The following is a 21287-nucleotide window of genomic DNA, read 5'->3' as shown; positions in this document are numbered from 1 at the left end:
TTGTCTTACTTGTAATATTTTATGACATTTATTTGCCTGTAAAACTGCCATTTTTGGGGAAATGGTTTGGTCATTTACAGTACAGGACATACAGAACTTCTTCCAGAGGCTGATTAAGAAAAAGTTGTTTTTCCAGGAATGTGGTTTTCCTGTCTATCTTTGTGTGAAGTTCCTTAGTTATCTACCTTTCACGTTAATGCAAAATTATTCTATCTCTGATGCAAGAATTTGTCAAATATGTATTTCAAGTTGATTTACTATTTTTCAAGATAAGGGGGGACAACTCTAGGTGATGTTTTGAGAATATCTAGTCAGTGTAGCTTCAACATCGAAACAGCCGTAAGCTGAGGTTATGTCATCATGTTCCATCACCAAGGAAATGACCTCAGCCACAGCTGTGACAACATCCCCAGCAACCTTATGGTCATATCCGACAACCTGTCTCATCTATTCAACCACTTGATCAAACGTGATCCAAATATCTCCAGTGTGTTGACAAAGGATTTCTAAATGGAGCGAGTGAATGCTGATAATTTCTCTACCATGGGGCATGGAAATTTTTGTCTTGTTTTTTTAAACAAAACACCCAAAGAAACTTGTTTAAATACTTGTTCTAAATGAGGCATAAGAATTGTATTTGGGCAGAATCTTAAAAGTATTTCGGTTATAGTTTTCTACTGTGCCATCAATTGATATCTTTATTTGATTTGTGTTTTATTCCATACTCAGGAATATTTCATTTATACAACGGCAGCCATGCCTGGAGGAAACCACGGCCATCCATACAGGTGTATGTGGGAAGGTCTCCCAGTAACCTGCCATAAGTTGCTGCCAGACCTTCCCACATATGTCCAGAGATGAAGCCAGCACGGGGTGGACTTGAACTCACAGCCAACACATTGGTGAGAGGCTCCTGTGCCCCACCTTGGCACACTAACCACCTCGGCCATGGAGGTCCTACTGCGACAGTCAACAAACCCCTGTCATGGTTAATATCCCATGAGCAGAGAGCACAATATTACACATCTGTTCAATTTATCTGCCCACCCATTACTCTGCCCACCAATTACCTTGCCCACCCATTACCCTGTCCACCCATTACCTTGCCCACCCATTACCTCGTCCACCCATTACCCTGCTCACCGATTACCCTGCCCACCCATTACCCTGCCCACTAGCCGGCTTATCTGTCCACCCATCACCCTGCCCACCCATCACCCTGCCCACCAGCCTGATTATCTCTCCACCCATTACGCTGCCCACCAATTACCATGCCCACCCAGTACTCTGTCCACCCATCACTCTGTCCACCCATTACCCTGCCCACCCATTACTCTGCCTACCCTTTACCCTGCTCACCAACCTGCTTACCTGTCCACCCATCACCCTGCCAACCCATTACTAGCCCACCAGCTTGCTTATCTGTCCATTTATTACCTGCCCACCCATTACCCTGCCACCAACCCGCTTATCTGTCCGCCTATTACCCTGCCCACCCATTACCCTTCCCACCAATTACCCTGCTCACTAGTCTGCTTATCTCTGCACCCATTACTCTGCCTGCCCATTACCCTGTCCACCTATTACCCTGCCCACCCATTACCCTTCCCACCAATTACCCCGCCCACTAGTCTGCTTATCTCTCCACCCATTACTCTGCCTGCCCATTACCCTGTCCACCCATTACCCTGTCCACCCATTGCCGTCCACCCGTTACCCTGCCTACCAATTACCTTGCCCACCCATTACTTTGTCCACACATTACCCTGCCCACCAGCCTGCTTATATATCCAACTATTACCCTGCCCACCCATGACCCTGCCCACCCATTACCCTGCTTATCTGTCCACCTATTACCCTGCCCACCCATTACTCTGCCCACCCATTACTTTGCCCACCAACCTGCCTATCTGTCCACCTATTACCCTGCCCACCAACCTGCTTATCTGTCCACCTATTACCCTGCCCACCAACCTGCCTATCTGCCTGCCCATTACCCTACCCACCCGCCTGCTTCCCACCACCACCCTGCTCATCAATTACACTGCCCACGTGTCTGCCTTGCCCAGCCTGCTCATCTGCCCACCCATCACCCTGTTTACCTGCCGGTCTCCCACCAGCCCACCCGCCCATTACCCTACCAATCTGCCTGTGTCCCACCAGCTTGTCCGCCTATTAGACTGCCTGCCTCCCTGCCACCATTCTGCTCATCTATCCACTCATCACCCTGTTCACCCACCAGCCTGCCCACCCATTACCCTATCTGCCTGTATCCCACCAGCTTGTCCACCCATTAAACTGCCTGCCTCCCTGCCTCCCTGCCACCATTCTGCTCATCTGCCCATCTCTCCCACCAGTCTGCCCACCCATTACCCTGTGTATCAGCCTACCCATCCATTACCCTACCCACCTGCCTGTCTCCCACCAGCTTGTTCACCCATTACATCGTTCGCCTGCTCATCTGGCCACCCATCACCCTGTCCACCTGCCTGTCTCCCACCAGTCTGCCCACCTATTACCCTGTCTAACAGCCTGCGCTCGGTTGTTTAACGGAGGGTTAAATTTAACCCATTACTCTGCCCATCTGTCTGTCCACCTATTACCCTGTCTAATAGCCTGCGCTCGGTTGTTTAATGGAGGGTTAAATTTAACCCATTACTCTGCCCACCTATTACCCTGCTCAACTGCATGCCTCCCATCAGCCTGCCCACCCATTACCCTGTTCACCTGCCTCCCTCCCATCAGTCTGCCCACCCATTACCCCGCTCACCTGCCTCCCTCCCATCAGCCTGCCCACATATTACCCTGCCCACTTGCTTCCTCCCATCAGCCTGCCCACCCATTACCCTGCTCACCTCCCTCCCATCAGCCTGCCCACCCATTGCCCTACCCACCTGCCTCCCTCCCACCCATTATGTTCTTCAACCTTTTGTTTTTCCCTAGCCTGCCTTTCCATGAGCCTATCCACCCGTAGCTTGCCTATGCACCGGCCTGCCCACTCATCGACCTGCTCAACCATGAGCCTTCCCTCTCACAAGCCTACCTATCCATCTGCCCACCCATGAGCCCGCCAACCTCACCAGTCTGCCCACCAATAAGCCTGCTCACCCACCAATAAGCCTGCTCACCCAACCGTCTGACGACCAATAAGCCTGCTCACCCACCAATAAGCCTGCTCACCCACCAGTCTGACGACCAATAAGCCTGCTCACGCACCAATAAGCCTGCTAACCCACCAATAAGCCTGCTCACCCAACAGTCTGCCTACCAATAAGCCTGCTCACCCACCAATAAGCCTGCTTACCCAACAGTCTGCCCACCAAGAAGCCTGTCCACCCACCAGTCTGACGACCAGTAGGCCTGCTCATCCACCAATATGCCTGCTAACCCACCAATAAGCCTGCTCACCCAACAGTCTGCCTACCAATAAGCCTGCTCACCCAACAGTCTGCCCACCAAGAAGCCTCGGTGAGTAACATGCCAGCACGGCGCAATGACCCAGGACCATCAATGCGATCTCTGGGAGTCCAAATCCAGTGGCCATGGGTGGGAAGGTCTCTCAGCAACCTGTGTGTGGTCGTGGGTTTCCCTTGAGCTCTGTCTGGCTTCCTCCCACCATAGTGCTGACTCGTCGTATAAGTTAAATATTCTTGAGTATGGCGTAAAACAGCAATCAAAAAAAAAAAAATAGATAAAACCAATAAGCCTGCCCACCCACAAGACTACCCACCCACCAGTCTGCCCACTCATGAGCCAGCCCACCCACCAGTCTGCCCACCCATGAGCTTTGCCGATCCAACAGGCTGTCCACTCATGAGCCTGTCCACCCAACAGTCTGTCTACTCATGATCCTGTCCAGTCAGTGAAATATTCTTGGGGCCGGCGTAAAACACCAATAAGCCTGCCTAGTCACCGGTCTGCCCACCCAGGAGATTCGCCGATCCACCAGCCTGCCTACCCACCTATTGGTGTGCCCACTCACAAGAAAGGAAAAATAATGAAGAAATAGATAAATTGTTAAATTTTTTTTACCAGCTTTTCAGCATATAACTTTAACTTTCACATTTATAAGTGAAATATTTTTGAACGTGGCCTTTTAGTCCAGTCAATCTATCAATCAATTTATATCATGAATATTTAATAAAGTTAAAGAAAAATTGGGTGGGGGAGGTTGTGGCTGAGAGAATTCAAGTGCTGGCTCACTACCACTGTCTGATGTTGAACGAATGAAGTTTTGTGTTAACTGATTGGCTGATAATACAATAGGGGCCTCTGTGGTTCAGTTGGTTAGCGCGCTAGCACAGCATAATGACCCAGGAGCCTCTCACCTAATGTGGTCGCTGTGAGTTCAAGTCCAGCTCATGCTAGCTTCCTTTCCGACCGTATGTGGGAAGGTTTGTCAGCAACCTGCAGATGGTTGTGGGTTTCCCCCGGGCTCTGCCTGGTTTCTACCCACCATAATGCTGACCGCCATCGTATAAGTGAAGTACGGCGTAAATCACCAATCAAATAAATATAATACAATAAGCTTTAGATTGTGGTTAATTGCAGCTCATTTAGTACCCCAGGAAATTCTTTGCCGTCAAAGCTAAATAGCCTCTTGCAGGCTGTTAGCCACGTGATCGTCCGAAATTACAGTTACACTGCGACAAAAATGTGCATACAAATCGATTCATGACAATCATTTGTCATGTTAATGCGGACGGCTGACTGTCTCTACGAAACATCTTTGTTTCGTTTTTTATGGGCAAGCCAACACTAATAAATGTAAACGTTGGAATGAAAATAAAATTGAAAATCCATTTTATCATCTTGTCGGATGCTTTTGTGTTTTTTTCTGTGTTGCAAGGCTTTCGGACCATGTAAACATGCCCTCGTCGGGGAAAAAAGTGTCTGGGCAGTTCACATTTAGGCCTACAACAGATCCAATGATTTTTCAGTTTTATGTTTATTTTGGTACCCTCTGAAGAATTGAAAAAAAAAATTCATTCTGCCTTTAAAACAAAAATTTCAAATGAAACATGCACTAAGGAGCTGCGTGTCAGCTAGTGCACCTGGATAGTTGACTGGTAATGGAGTCCTTTCTACTAGCATAAAGGGCATTTTTTATAACTAGTAGCTTCCATGTCAAAAATCAGTTATTAATATTAACAAACAGTATCCAATAACAGTTAAAGCAGTGCTAAGATAAATGTTTAGGGTGGCAGTATGTTTAGCATAGTTTAGTATGGTAAATGTTTAGTATGGCAGCAATTTTTCGGGTAGTCTTACGTTTCCCTGAACTCTGCTCAGTATCCTCTCACCATAATGATGGCCGCTGTCATATGGGGGAAATAGTCTTCAGTACAGTTTAAAACACAAATCGAATAAATAAAACAAAAAGTATGCCTCCTGGGGTGAGTTTCATGAAGCACACTTAGTGTTAAGTAGCCCTTAGGTTTTAAGTAGGCCTACACTTCATGGACCAGTTGTTCATAAGTGTAATAGCAGTTTAGCCCCGTATTAACTTTAGCCCAGATCGAAGTGTCATTTCGGGAGCGGTAGATCCAGGGTCAATCCCGGGTCGACCTTAAAAGAAGAAGTTGTAAATTCCTCGCTTGGCTTTCAGCGTGAAGGGGATAGTGCAACGACTGGTTGACTTGCCTTCGGTAAGTCGTCTCAGTGAAGCAGCACTAGATAAAAGAGCGGTGGAAATCCGTCCTGCAACAAGGAAGCACATTACATGCACTCTACGGATTCCTTCGTCGTCATATGACTGAAAAATTGTTGAGCACGACCTTAAACCGCAAGCACTCACTCACTCCAAAGTGTCATTAATTTTGTATTAGGCCAAGACTGGTATTAAGATTTAAGCCTCGCCTAACTTTCTTAACACACTTTTGAACAACCAGCCCCATATCTCTACAGCATACGTCATCATGGATGTTAGGTTTACTTAGCTAAGTGAGCTTCATGAAATTTGCCCCTGCATATGCTGAGCTCATGTTTTGCATACATATAAAGCACACGAATGAGAGGGATTTTCCTTTGTTAATGCTACATGTGCATGTAATAAACATAAATTACAAAATTCATAACTTAGTCTCTAAGTTAATTAGACGCACTGATACCGGTACTGAAAATTTTTTAGAGCGTTATCTAAAAAAGTACTGTATGAATTGAGCTCAGGTTTTGCATACATGCAAGACACAACAATTTTGAGGATGTGGTGGTTGGAAGTGAGTGCCATCTTTGATGCATATGCCAATAACTGTAAATTGCAAAATTCCTGACTTAAAGGATACGTATAACACTTTGTGCAGATTATCATGTGCATTAACATATAACAGTTTAAAACAAACTTTTCAATTTTCACTTGTTTGGTGGTGGTGGTGGGGGGGGGGGAGATTCCTCCAAAGTACAGTTTTCATGAGGCCCCAGCTGTCAGTCTGGAAATTAAGTAGCTTGGAGAAGTGATATCAACGATGAGTCCTGTTTGAAAAAAACTCTGTGAGGGACGGTCTGGACCAGTCTGGTCGAATTGTGGCGGAGAACAGACCTAATGGGGGCGTGTGTATGGGCGGAGATGGAATGCTAAGCTTGCTAAGCCGAAGATGTAGCTACATGCAGTATCCGTGTACATGTCACCTTGCCCACACTGTACCGACACGGTTCACCGGGCTCAGGGCTCTTTGGGGGGGTTCATCGAGTTCTGAGCAAGATCAACGATGATGTAATTTCTGAAAAAAAAAAATCCGACAGTCGACAGAAAATATGCATAATATGAAGGGGTAATTAACAGGTATAACACCCCCCCCACCAATTTTTGAATAAAAATTCTGTATCCTTTAAACTGTGTTATCTTTATTCAAATGCATGTTAACGGCAAATGTTGCCTTATGTGAGAAGCGTTTTGCATTCACGTGTCTCTTCCGGGCGTTGTTAGACTTGCTTTGACTTGCAAATTTAATTGTCAGTTTTGTACATGTAGACATGTAGATCCACCAGTCCTGGATGCAACCAGCACAAATCTATTTCCAGACCCTGGCATCTATACAATACAAGGCTGCAATCAACCAGGTTGAAACATTGTTGTTGAATAAAAATAGTTCATATCCATCATGTAGGCCTAATAATTCTCTTCCATAATTAACCATACCGGTAGCCATGGCAACATGTTATTGGACGTAGCTCCAGGTTCTTCAGTAGGATCAAAAAGAGTTTCCTGGGTACTTAATTCCACCACATTAAACGCCTGATAACTTCTTTGAATGGCGTTGAGAGTGAGTGAGTGCTTGGGGTTTAACGTCGTACTTAACAATTTTTCAGTCATGTGACAACGAAGGAATCCTTAGTGTGCATATAATGTGCCTCCTTGTTGCAGGACCGATTTCCACCGCTCTTTTATCTAGTGCTGCTTCACTGAGGCGCCTTACAGAAGGCAAGTAAGCGGCCCGCCCCAGCCATTATACTGATACGGGTCAACCAGTCATTGCACTATCCCTTTCATGCTGAACGCCAAGCGAGGACGTTACAACTTCCTTTTTTAAAGTCTTAGCTGTGACTCGACCAAGGATCGACCCTGGATCTACCGCTCTCGAATCGGACGCTCGACCAACTGTGGCATGGCCTTGAGAAGTTGGTGACGAATCTTAGTAGATGTACACTGAACAAGACGTTTCTATCGGAAAACACGTTTTTGTGGGGTTTAATAACTTAATAACAATGTTAAGTAGTACCTATATTGCAGTGCCATGGTGACAAACTGCAAGAAGTTGTTTATGAAAAAGAAATATCTTGTCAAGTAAACTCAAGACAGAACATCCAAGAATACCTTAAATGAATGGTGAAGGCTGAATTTATTTATTTGATTAGTGTTTCACACCGTACTCAAGAATATTACACTTATATAATGGTGGCCAACATTATGCTGGGAGGAAACCGCGGTGATAGAGCCCGAGGGAAACCCACGACCATCTGCTGGTTGTTGGCAGACCTTCCCACATACAACCAGAGAAGAAGCTGGTTGCTGGCAGGCTTTCCCATGTGTGATCTGAGAGGAAGGCAGCATGAGCTGGACTTCAACTCACAGTGACCGCATTAGCCAGAGGCTGCTGTGTTATTGTGTTATGGCTTAAACGCCACTTCAGCAGTATCATTTCCAAACAATGCCATGAGGAAACAGAACAATGCGCCAAAAACTGCATGTCTGTACCTGAGGTTGAACAACCTCATGTATCATATAAAATGCGAACCGCAGATCAGTTTAGTGTAGAAGAAAATCAGTGTTACTCCCAAAACTGAAGTCTATTTTCAGTATTCTCAAATTTCGGCTATCTAGGTTTCAGTCATCAAAACTGATTCTCCTGCACCAGATCAACTTGCTTAAAGCCTGTTAAGAACTTGTAATGCTCTAACCATGCATGTCATTTATCGTTAGTGTACGAATGTATTTATTAGGTTCCATGTATTGTTACAGTTTGTACTACCTGCAATGTGTAAGCGAAGGTATCCTGTGTTTTTCAGTGTTATATTTTCCTATTTTTTTTCTTTCATTTACATGCTCATATTTGATTTTACACTTACATGCACTCTTCCAATTACCTCAGCTGAAAAATTTTTTAACAAGTATAATTGACATCGGGAGATCAAACCCTGGGCTTGGTATTATCAAGGGCTTTAAAATGGTACTTGTTGCTGCCTCACTTTGCTCTCGGGCCCTAAGAGGTTATAGCAAGAAAACAGGGCTTGTTGGCCTGGTGTCAGTGTCATGTGACTGGGAGGGGTATCATGTCTGGTGTCTGATGATACTTCAGCATGATATTTAGTGCCAGCAGCACTTTGGTAAGATGGACTCACTTCTTATGACTCACCCACAAGACAGTATATGTATGCACCTAATGACTCATTGTCGTCATATGACTGAAGTTAGACTTAAAAGCAAGACTACTGAAGAGCTCACCTGTACAAGAAACATTATTGCTTAATCAGCTAAATACATAACTGAAGTCAGAATTTGGTAATTACAATACATAACTGAAGTCAGAATTTGGTAATTACAATACATAACTGAAGTCAGAATTTGGTAATTACAATACATAACTGAAGTCAGAATTTGGTAATTACAATACATAACTGAAGTCAGAATTTGGTAATTACAATACATAACTGAAGTCAGAATTTGGTAATTACAATACATAACTGAAGTCAGAATTTGGTAATTACAATACATAACAACTCAAGTCAGAATTATTTTCAATGAGTTTAATGTCTTCAATTCAGTTTATCAGTAAAGTCCTGTAAATGCAGCATTCTAAAATGTTGGGAAAGGAAATGACCAAAAACAAAGTTCAAACACAGGGATGATGATACTGGTGAGAATATACATCATTAAAAAAAAAAGAAAAAAAAAAAAGAAACAAGAAACAAACATATTAGTAAATAAATGATAATAATAAGCCCCCCCCCCTCCCCCCGGACAAAAACATTGTGTTGGGTAATGTGCAAGACAACTGACAAGGAAATAACTCCCTAGTTTTGTTTTACAACAATAATACTCAACCTATTGCTAGAATACAGCAGCTTGTTTGGCGGACATTAACCATACGTAGGAATCAGCCAATCAAAATCTTCCGTGAATCATATTTCACACGGCAGTTTGGGATAAAAATTAAATAGCTTTCGGGATCATATAATGTAAACAATAATCACTAAAACATGATCATTCACACACAAGTATCCAAAATGTACATGTACATCAAACCTAAGTGTAACAGTGACCAGAACTTAAAAATAAAGCAACAAATCTCATCACATCTTCATAGATACTCTGAAGAAAATTTTCTGTCCATACCCCTGCCAATGAAAACAGTTACGGTATATATGAAAAGGAACCACCTCTCTTTGCATATGTTTAAACAGACATACAGGCACACTCACATTCAACTAGATTCAAAATGCAAATATTTTACATCAAGCCTTTTCGAACTTGTTATTTACCTGTTCAATCGAAACCTAGATTTTGCCAGCACATTTTTCGTTAATTCTGTGGTATTCGAATGGCATTAGAATTATTATTATTAATATACCTTGAACATCTGTTGTTTACTTTTAGACTTTTTTTTTTCTTTCTCACAAAACACAAATATAACTAGAACTGCAAAGCAGTTTCGGCCACATCGTTTGTTGTTGTTATTCTACGCCATGAAACAGAAGGCAGCATAGCTATATGTAATCGCACAACCGTTTCAGGAAATCATGGACAGTGCAGCAGAAAGCATTAAGTGAAATATCATAAACTCAGTTGAGTTGCCATTTAACTCACTGCTAAAGCAACAGGACTAACATCTATTTCTAAAAAAAAACAACAAAAAAACTGAGGTATTTAAATACTTCTAGCGAGAAAGCCATTGATCATAGCTCAAATCCATTGAATCTTACGGAAAGAACATGTTTTGGGCTACACTTTGGAAAGTTACAAAGAAAGGCAAAAAATAAAAGCAGATTCGGCATCAGCGGCTCCAAATACACCAGGCAGGACTACCTGCGAGGACCCCTAACAATCTCACTGACCAGAGATATACATGTACATTGCACATCTGGGCACCTCCATAAAGCCATTTCTGATTTACATGCAAGTCACAATTTTACATCTTATCACCTAACTCATTTTTTGGATACTTGAAAACTGAAATACCTGGACATTTGTTTGAAATAACACTTACGAAGGAGTGAAAATTTCAACTTCTATGGTCCAAAAAGTTTGACTTCAGTCGGAAAAGGCTTTGAGCAACTGTTCCCAGATCTCCTGCGTCAGACAAAGAAGGCCTGGATTCACTTAGATTTAAGCACAAGGTTGGATTTCTGAGTAATATTGTACATTTTTTTTACCGGTTTAGTCAATTCACGAATTACTGGCCATTCTCTGTTGTCTTCTTATTTGCAACTCAGGAAGTACACACACATCAAAAGCAAAGTACACATCATCTCTTCTATGTCCTGTGATCAAGGTAAACTGAAGGAGTCTCAGTCAAACCAAGGAAGAAGAGTGATATAAACAGTAAATCTTTGTCTTCGTGGATTGTTAATTGTACAGGCAAAACACATCATTTGATTACACAGAGATACAGATCACAAATATAACTTGTCTAAAATGGGGAAAGACATTTTTAATGGACTAGGAAGAAGAAAAAGTAGAAATTTGCCTGTTGAAACTCATTTTGGTGACGTTCCATTTGTCACTTCATTGCCAGTCTTGAGTACTTCAGTGTCCACTGTGATCACAAAGTACTAGAACTCACGGGAACCACCCATAAAATCAGTGGTCTGTATGGCCATTATTCACTTGATTACCCACAAACATAGCTTCATTCTCCATTAGAACAGCTTTCTGATCCAGCTGTAAGGGCCAATCAAAGGGCCGAAGTGCTCTAACAACAAGCTCTAACAACAAGACTGACTCCAAAACAGATCTAGTCAAGAGAACTCTGAAGGCCATTAAGTAAGAAATTTCAACACTTAAATAATGAGCAGCAACTTTTTCGGAAAGATGGTCACTCCAATAGTGCAGATTAAAGAAAAGATAGGCTTGTATGTTCGCAGACTTGCAGTGGAAAGTCACTATGCTTATGTGCCGTTGATCTACTTGAAAAGTCAAGGAAAAAAATACAACAATGGCCAAATCAACCATTTCTTCTGAAAATGTTTGAAGGCTATTATACTGTGGTTATAATATTCATACCAATCAGTGAGTAAACTTACTGCATTTGAGCTTCCAGCTTAAGTCATGTGACAGTATTACAGTGTGAAGGGGACTTTAGTCAGGGACATAATTGACAGTCTGGGTAAACATGTAGCCTTGTTTCATTGGTTGACACAACTTTCAAAGACTCATGTTCCAGGGAATTCCTTGAGTTGGCCAATCATGGAGAATGGATCTATATTTATCACTGGCTAACTGAATAAAGATTGACGAGATAGGCCTGATATTATGAGTGTACAAGAAATGCAGCCCCTCCATGTCCCTCCCGGATGCTCTGAGGACACCAAAGGACACCAGTATGATATGTCACTGACATCGAGTTCTTCAAATGGCCACAAGTGGCAAACGGAATGCACGTCAGGTGCAAGCATTCAAGTACATGTACATGGATGAAATCAAATTCATCACTATTATACCCCAACAAAATTCATAATTTTTTCCCAAAATTGACAGGCAGTATTACAAAACTTATTACCAGCCACAAAATATCAGACTCATCTGTGCCTATCACACAAATTGGTTAATAAAGCTCCTAAAATTATAAAGCGGCTCGCGTTATACCTTTTTCCAAGCTTTGGTTTCTTTAGTTATTTTTTCATAAACAATTAACTGTAGCTTTGCTGTGAACATAACTGAAGATTCCACAGACAATTTCAAAAATTTTGAACATAAATTGAAACCTAAAATAGCATTTCACAGTAAAGAATCAAAATGATTAACATGCTGATGCAGTAAAAAAAACTATATTGAGGTTGAGAAATGGCCAATGGCTCCCCATATTCAGTGAAGAGCTACAACTGTATTGTAGTTAATTGTCACAAACTGTCTGTTAGTTGTTTTATGCCATACTGGATAATATTCCACTTTCTATGCATACAGCGGTGGGATTGTCACGGACATTACAACTTAACATTAAAAAACCAATACACATACTGTATGGTTGACTCCAGAAATAGGATCCAAGATACACGTCACTGGAATTGGAACGTACGGACAAATGTACCAACATAAAAGAGAATGAAGCTTGCAAACTTCAGGGACCTCATGTTCCAGAAGAAAGGTACCGTGAAAAATTTAATTACAGCTCTAATATTACATGTCATAGATTTATGACATCAATGTACACATCATCTCGTAAAATCAAGATAACACAAAATGTACACATTTCAATATTACGATAAGGAATGGAAGTTATTGGAAGGAAGGGTTAATGCAATTTTTCCCCTCAGTTTTTAGATGTCGCTGCTACAGACTAAATAAATTTAGAGGAAAAAAAGGTCAAAGCTTAGAATCAACATGCAGGTGAATGCAAAATCATATGGAAGTCACCCACAAAATCCTCCCATTGAAGGGGACACATGGTGCCTTCTATAATACATGTATGTGTAAATAGATTCCACAGGACAGCCAGGTTAAGGTATTCATCAAGTCTGCCTACAAGCCACCAGTTGCGCATCAATAATAGCATCTCTGGTGTCGTCATGGCGACATGGTCTACAAAAGGCATCTCCACTCAGCTGTTATGAAATGCGCACATACACACACATACAAGAAGTAAATGTGCACACTGCAAATATACATGTATGCAAAATACTGTTGATGTACATGTATATGCTTACGATGTACCTTGCATCATTGCCACAGCTTTGTGGAACTGACCACAGGAGATTAGCTTCACACCAGTGCTCTCCCTTGGACCACTCTCCAGTCATGCACACCAGTATGTTAAGTCAAGTGAATGATTATACCAGAACTTACTGAAAATACAGTAATTATCACGATCATAAATACACTGGACTTAAAATATTATGTCATAACACAACCAACAGAATCCCATACACTTGGCCAAACAAAGTATAGTTACATTTCACAGACAAACTTTTTTTATGCTTTGAAACTTTGGATGCAATATAAAATAAAATAAGGGGCAAAAATTATGGGCTTTCAGTAGGTTCGCATGAATTCTCAAAAACTGAAAATGGAATTTCGGGTAGGTAACTGTCTTCCAAAATTTGAAGTAGCTTAAAAATCCAAAAAAGGGGGTACCAAGCAGAAGTACCAACAGTAATATGAAACCATAACAGTGCTTAACTTTATGCTTTGAAACTTTAGCACTATGTGTGAAATACTGACACACTGTATACTGACACACCTTTCTCAATTTTTTTTTTTTTTAATTTGCCCATTAAATGAAAAGTACAAAAGGTCTGGCCAAGCTGGCTGGGAGTCCTGACTTATTGACAAAAAATCATCCAGTCCCTTCAGGGGACCATCAACACCAATTCCCATAGGTCCATCGCTGGGATAAGTAAACACTCAATGTTCTTCTAGTCTTCTTCTAGTCTTTCTGTATCATCTGTATATGCAAATTTTTCACACAACATAATCAAATGTCAAAGAGTTTACGAAGCCTTTCTGTCAATGTTATAACATGTGCCAACCTCTTCAGCATATTGCTTATAAAATATGCAGTTTTAAAAACGTATGTGTCACTGCGATGACGCAATGAATGTCTTAATTCGCAAAGCCTTTCAGGTAGAGGCTGTGCAGTACCCAGACTAACTTTGACAGATAAACATCATGTATTGGGGTGGGGTATTGGGGAGACAGGTACAGATGAAAGGTTTGGGGATGGAGGTGTGTAAGGGGAGAAGGATGGGAAGACTCACTAACTTGATTACAATTCTATAATTACAGTCTCACAATCAAAAACAACCTAAAATAATACATGCCATTAAAAAAAAATAACAAGAGAGCTGCTGCAAGAAAAAATGTAATGAGGCAAAAAAAAAAAACCCCAAAAAACCAAAAAAAAAAACCTTCAGACTATCCAAGAAGAATGGTTCTTTGTTGTATTGAAAACTGTCGTCATGACGTCGCAACATTAGCGAGTGACAGGTGCTGTTTCCTGATCAAGCAAAGTCAGTAAGGTCAAGGTCAAGGTGACTATGCTGTGTCGCAAATCTGATCAGTAAGTAAACAGTGTTACATATGCTCCAATTGTTGTTAGACCACATGTTTCAGTGAGTGAAAGTTTACAGCACAAAACAAGGTGTATAATCACTGAGCTTGCAATACGTCTCCATGGACATCAGTTGTTGAGAATGCTGTTCAATGTTCAGTCTGTTGGGTACGCTGTCGAATCGCATGAGCTGACCACTTTGGACGTGCTTTGCAATTAATACTGTAGATTTGATTGAATCCCAGCTCGCTGCAGCAATCCGCGCATGGTAACAGTTTGTATTAGGTAGCGACTTCCATGTCACACGCCATTACACACCCACACTTTACTTCAGCGACCAGCAAACTGTTGACAAAGTGAACTGCACAAACTATCTGGGCAATTACTGAACCACATGCTTATCACTACCTGTTCTGTTATACAGCAGAAATATGATGGCAGTTTCCACGTGTATAGTACCATATACTACCTCAGCTTGTAATTCGTACACAAGCGTCATCGTTAGCATGCGACACACTGAAGAGCACCGACTTATAACTTGAATCTCAGCTTTTTAACCCAGGTTTTACTTCACACTGCTTCAAACAATCACTCGCTTGTTGTAGAGCACCCACTTGTAACAGTCTTTGGAGTTCCCCAGGTCCTGTGGCTTCATAGATCTCCAGGTTATCACTCGCCTGTTGAACATATCAGACAGGCAACCAAAAAGTCCAGTTATATAAATCAGCACACAGCATGAAAACATCATAGGCAATATATCTGACATCCTCATATTGTGACACTATGGTCAGACAGTGATAAAATACACAAAGCACAAGTTAATTACTGTACAAATTCTGTATAAAATATAGCAAGTCTCTGGTCACCAAGGAAGCAGTGTTCTGGCCGATAGCAAAAGCACTTTACACAAACAGCGACCTGGACTGCAACCTGTCAGGAAGTTTACAACGCGAGCCTCAACGGTACAGTTCTCCAACAGCAACAGAAGTAATATGGAAAAAGGACTTTGCCTGTATAGTTTCTCAGCAAAACGACTCTGGTCTTAAAACACAACACACCTGAAAGCATCCAGTGGGCTAGAATACGATGTTGTGCAAAAAAGCACACCATGGCATACTCTGCAGCGCGGACAAAAATATCTGCTCACACACACTTTCTGCGAGTTGGGAGAACTTTTCTGCCATTCACGATGCACTCGTGTGGAGACTGGACAGCAGTGAAATTTCAAAATTTAGAGTTTGTACAGGTAGGATAGATGACCTTTTCTCTACTGCACATTCCAAAAACAACATAACTGCCAGAAGGTGATACATGAAGGTGATACATGCATATACTGCCACTATACATTAGACACTGGTGTCTAGGGGAATCCCCCAAACATTGCATGCCCAGTTAGCGCAGCGTACACGACCCAAGATCCCTTGAACCCAAAATCTGGCATTCTGTAAATACACAGTGCAGCTTAATCACTCAACCACTCACTCCTCGCCCTGACAAATACGTCGTCAGCAACTACAAACGTGAGCATACTGTATGCCATTTTCTTTGATGCCATTTCCTTTAGGCTGCTCTCCAGGAGTGAATACATTCCATAGTTGGCAGCATAGACCAGCTACACAGTCAACAGTACTAGGTCTCTAGGGTCACATGTATATATCTGTGTCCTTGAAAGCTGAATAAAATGACCTCCATGGTACTTTTGAGCTGTCCCTCCCAGGGGAATAATAGTTGAATAATATGTTTGCAGTGCATGTTCTTCTGTCGTCTCCACGTTCTTCTCTGCCCTTCGTTTGCAAAATTCTCTGATGACAAGTTGACCATCCCTCGAGTGCACAAACAAATGTTTTTGCATTCCAGCCCTTAGGCGCTGTGTCATACTTCCTCAGCCAGTCCGCCCCACCGCACTCGGTACTTTCTGTTTCGCCACACAATTTTGGAAGTGGAGTGTGCTCTCATAGTAAGGTACAACGCCATGGATTCTCGCAAAAGCCAGGCTACCAAAAATTCAAATTTTGAAATTTTCAAAGGGCCATTCTGAAGTTAAAAAAACAAAAAAAGAACATGCATTAAAGACATATTCATAAACTCCTTAAAGTGCATTTAATTATTAATTTGCTGGATTAATGATTTAATGGTTTCACTCAAGAATTTTTCACTGCTATGACCAGAGTCAGGTTTATGGGTAGAAAAAATTCTGCTCTCCACAGGGCCAAGCCCTGAACCTGACAAATCTCATGACTTTAAGCTGAGGCTAAATTTAATGGCGAGAACTGGGTCCAAGCCCCTAATTTCCATGACCCAGGGTTAGGAAAAGTTTAACACATGCCACAAGTCCCCTTGGGCAATCAAAAGTGCAGAGATAGTACACTGGTCCCTGTGTGTGCAGCAGAATATCTGTCAGCATTATCTAAATCAGCATTAAAACTTCACCAAGGTTTTAAATCAGCTGCCTAAAATTTATTTATTTGTATCTTATTTAAGGCTGTACTCAAGAAGTTTGGCTTAAAGGACAGTAGTCTGGTCTAACGGTTAAATAAACCTTAAAGCATGGAGTAAACTACAGGCCTCCTGTCTTAAAGCCGAGGCCAAAACAAGAACAGCTGTTTATAAGCCTTCTATTCTAAAGATGCCCTAATTCTTAAACCTTTTTAACCTTCTCTGCAACAAATATTTTCAAACATTCTCAGGGAAATATCGGGTGTAGAGAAATAGTTTGCACAGTTTTATGAACCTTACATCTTTAGTGACACAAACAAATCATTTTTGGAGTCATTTTCATAATATTATATACATTAATTCCACTGGAAAAAGTGCTTTAGTGCTTGAAGATAAGCTTACAGAAAGCTCACAGAGCAGGGACCACCACAAAACCAATTTTCCTTATTAGAAATGACCTTGTCTGCTTTATAGAGCAACTCTAATTCCAAAAGAGACTAGACTGATTTTGCATTTTTGTGAGTGTGCCTTGTGGAAAAGACCCGGCATCATAGTTTATGAACATGTATACCACAATACGCAGGTTTTTAAGTTATGCCTTTACAAAAAGAGAGTAACATCCCAGTACAAAATGACATCCCAACTTTACAACATCTTGTCTCTACATACCAATCTCTCAATTCAGCAGTATTCATCTTTAGATAAAGCTATAAGCAGGATATCATTATTTTCACAATATCTGACACCCAGATCCACCAAAATGGCTGAAAAGATTATTAAACCTAATACTGTTAATTATCCACATGGTCCTCTAGAGTGTATATACCACCCCATGTTAAAATTAGCAAACTGATTCAGTTACTAGTGATAATTTGCTGGATTTACCTCTATGACTCTCATGAGCATATAATCAATAAGAAACCAACAGAGTACATGGAGAAGAAAGAAGGCAAGGGGGCTGACGGAGAAGAGATACTGGGCCGCCCAGGACGTGAGCACGCCCATTAACATGCACTCTGTGATTGGCTCCAGGATGATGATTACAGGTATCATGGAAGAACGTAGTCTGGCCCATCTGTAACAGCAGAACACAGCACATTGTAACTGTTGCGCAACACATGATAACTGTAGTGCAGCACATGATAACAGTAGCAGACAACACATCGTGACATGGTAACAGTAGTGCAGCATATGATAACAGTAGTGCGCAACATGGTAACAGTAGCACACCACATGGTAACAGTAGCGCACCACATGATAAAAGTAGCACACCACATGATAAAAGTAGCGCAGCACAAGCTGTTATCTGACTTACTGTTATAGTCAGGGTCTCAACAATCAGCAATTTCTCTTACCATTGACTGAAATGTACTCTTACATACTGTTTAAAACTCTGCAGGAAAGCTTTCTTTCACAAATGTGTTCTTTGTAGGTTTTCAAAGAATGAATGAATGAATGAATGCTCAAGGTTTTGTGTTGTACTTTTTATTTATTTGCAATCAATATTTCACTCACATCCCCATAGTCAGGCAAATTAATGGTGAGAAAAAGGGCTAAACCACACTCCACTGGCCAGAAGCTGCCAGGTATCTGACAACACCCAATGGCCTGGCATCTGACAACGCCCAATTGCCTGGCATATGACAATGCTCCCTGGCCAGGCATATGACGAACACCCTTACTTGAAGTTAAAGAAAGCTAAAATGTGAAGTGGGGTGCATCATACAGACAACTGAAAACGTATTTTCACTTATTTTTTAAGATTTTTTAAAGAGTGTTGAAAGGCTTTCAAACATCTGAACAGTAAGGTGGGCTTTATGAGCCATACTGATGGTATCTAGGAACTCTGACATCACATCACTTCTTTCCCTGATGTTCACAGAAGGAAAGAATATTTGGGAATCTTTTATCAGTAATTTTTTACTCATGGGTAAAAAGAGTTATACCAACACTGAGTGTCGGGATTAAAGTTGGAAATATTCCTGTGACGTCAGAGTTCCTAATCTGTGATTGTATGGTCCATAAAGCCCTCCATAGAATTCAAATATATTTATGCACAGTTTTAAGTGGCCTATTTAGTGATGCATACTTTGATTTTTAGGTCTTTTCCATTAAGCCGCAGCCAAACCAGCTTGAAGTGAACTGAATACGCAACTGCACTGGTCAAGGGAGCAAGTACTGTTCTGCGACAACTCAACTGGTGGCAAAGCTAATGAGGGTAAACTATGAGGAAGTAAATGTCTTAAAACTGACCGGATGAGTCGTTGATGAAAGCTGTCTACTGAATAAGATCCACAATTCTGCAGTGCTGGCTGCCCACTGATCACAGTACTGTACCCTCTGAAAAAACAAATGCAATACTGAGTTTTAACAACAAGCCATTTGGAGTTTTAATAACAGCAATTTTGAGTTTAAACAAGTATTCAAAGCAATTCTGAATGAATGAATGACTATGGCTTAGTGCCATATCTGCAAATTTCCAGCCACATCATGGCGACAAAGCAATTTTGAGTTCTAACAAATCCATTTTGAGTTCTAACAAAATGCAAGTTTGAGTTTTACAATAAGAAATTTTGAGTTTGTTGAGGTATTAACAAAAGCAAATTTGGGTTTTACCACAGCAATTCAGAGTTTAACCAAGTCTAACAAAAGCCATATTTATCAAGTTTATAAAGTTTATCAAGTTTTACTGAAATTCTAAGTCATTTAGAAAAGCAGTTTTGAGTTTTAGCAATTACTGATGATGGCCCACGTGATTTCCGTGAAAACCAAAAAAAAAAAACCAAAAAAAAAAAAAAAACAGCAATATGTCAGTATACCATGTGCCAGTATCACAAAGAAAGCTTTGAATGGACTGTTTCCATAGCATTTCACAAACAACATTCAAAATTTGAGATTTCACAAACATTCTCTAACGTAATTTTTTAACAAGGACTGAACTTTACTTCCCACAAAAGTTAATAAATTATGTGACCCAGAAACAAATTTTACACCTTCATAGAGAGTTGGGTGAGGGTGGATGTTTGTGGCATGGAATAAATCACCTATAATTTCAAGCAAGTTTTAACAAACAACTCACCCTACTGGTACTATTAAGTTTGTGAAAAATCTTGAGAAATTTTATGTCATTAACAGAAAATCACACATAACCTGAGATGATTTACCACCAACTTATCACTCATCTGTACTACTCCACATGTAGTTTGTACAGCGATGCCTCTATCTGCTTTAATATTCTAGGATAAATAAAAATTAAAAATAATTTCATCTTTTCTTCTTGGTTTGTAAGAAGCTTGATTGTCTCACTTTTCTCTAAAAGCTTCTGCAAAGAAGTAGTCTTCAGCCAAGTATTTGCCAAAGGCGGCCATTCCACCAGCTTCCTCTAAGACATCTTTCCTCATCAAGCAGGACATGCCTGTGGTACAGTTCACGCCAGCACAGTTTGCCGAGAGATAGTTACGCGCTTGCTGTGTACCAAAATACACCTGCAACAAATTACGAAAATGAATATTCAACAAACTGGTAAGAAGGTTCATGAAAATTATAAATTTAAAGGTCAGAGGTATGCAGATTTTGATGGGACTGTCTGGAACACACATATACAGCCAGCCAACCAGTCAATGAGCAGGGAATGAAATGAAGGAAATTCCTCTGTGGCCCAATGACAACCATAATCCCTCTTTCCTGTTGCCCCTTCGACTATTAGGTTGCCCGAATATTGGGAAACACAATAGATGTTAAAACTTTGCAAATACTAACTATTCCTGAATAAACCAGTGTTTATTAAGGTACACACGTTTACTACATGTTCTTGTTGGTTCAGAGCGCTTAATTTCACGCGCACTTGTTGCTATGACTACTACCTCCCTCACTCACATTCACCCGAGATTGCATGAGAGAGCCACTCGACTTGCAATGGCAGTCATAATGGCATCAACTCAAACGGAAAATAAATGTAAAACCTTATTTGTTATTCCTCGGGCAGGTTAGTTAATCAGTGCTTTGTTAGCGAAAAAAACATCTCTGACAAAGTGTTCACTGTCAAGATTCCTACACCACTATGGATCTACCTGCGCTTACTGATGAACACAATAAGAAAGTATCTTCTCATCTGATATCTCAAGATTTATTTGTTGTTTCCTGTCTTGG

General features: G+C 41.2%; 2 protein-coding genes across 2 annotated transcripts in view; one reads left to right on the top strand and one right to left on the bottom strand.

The window, feature by feature from the left end:
- The first annotated feature begins 999 nt into the window (after window positions 1-999).
- LOC135476861 (uncharacterized) lies at window positions 1000-2550 on the top strand. Its single transcript, XM_064757005.1, has one exon. It carries the CDS (start codon window positions 1000-1002, stop codon window positions 2548-2550), a length of 1551 nt encoding a protein of 516 aa, XP_064613075.1.
- Window positions 2551-14541: 11991 nt separating this feature from the next.
- The window catches only part of LOC135476111 (ceramide glucosyltransferase-like), a 42642-nt gene continuing 35896 nt past the window's right edge, over window positions 14542-21287 (bottom strand). The window contains exons 6-9 of the mRNA XM_064756012.1: window positions 20445-20623; window positions 19392-19478; window positions 18024-18213; window positions 14542-16736 (exon numbers count right to left, since the gene is read on the bottom strand). Coding sequence (XP_064612082.1) covers window positions 16575-16736; window positions 18024-18213; window positions 19392-19478; window positions 20445-20623 — 618 coding nt within the window. The 3' untranslated portion in view covers window positions 14542-16574. The remainder of the gene's footprint in view (window positions 16737-18023; window positions 18214-19391; window positions 19479-20444; window positions 20624-21287) is intronic.

This window comes from Liolophura sinensis, chromosome 10 (genome assembly GCF_032854445.1).
Source record: "Liolophura sinensis isolate JHLJ2023 chromosome 10, CUHK_Ljap_v2, whole genome shotgun sequence".
NCBI lineage: Eukaryota > Metazoa > Mollusca > Polyplacophora > Chitonida > Chitonidae > Liolophura > Liolophura sinensis.
Note: the sequence above shows the minus strand (reverse complement) of the source record. Positions and strands in the feature narration are given on the sequence as shown.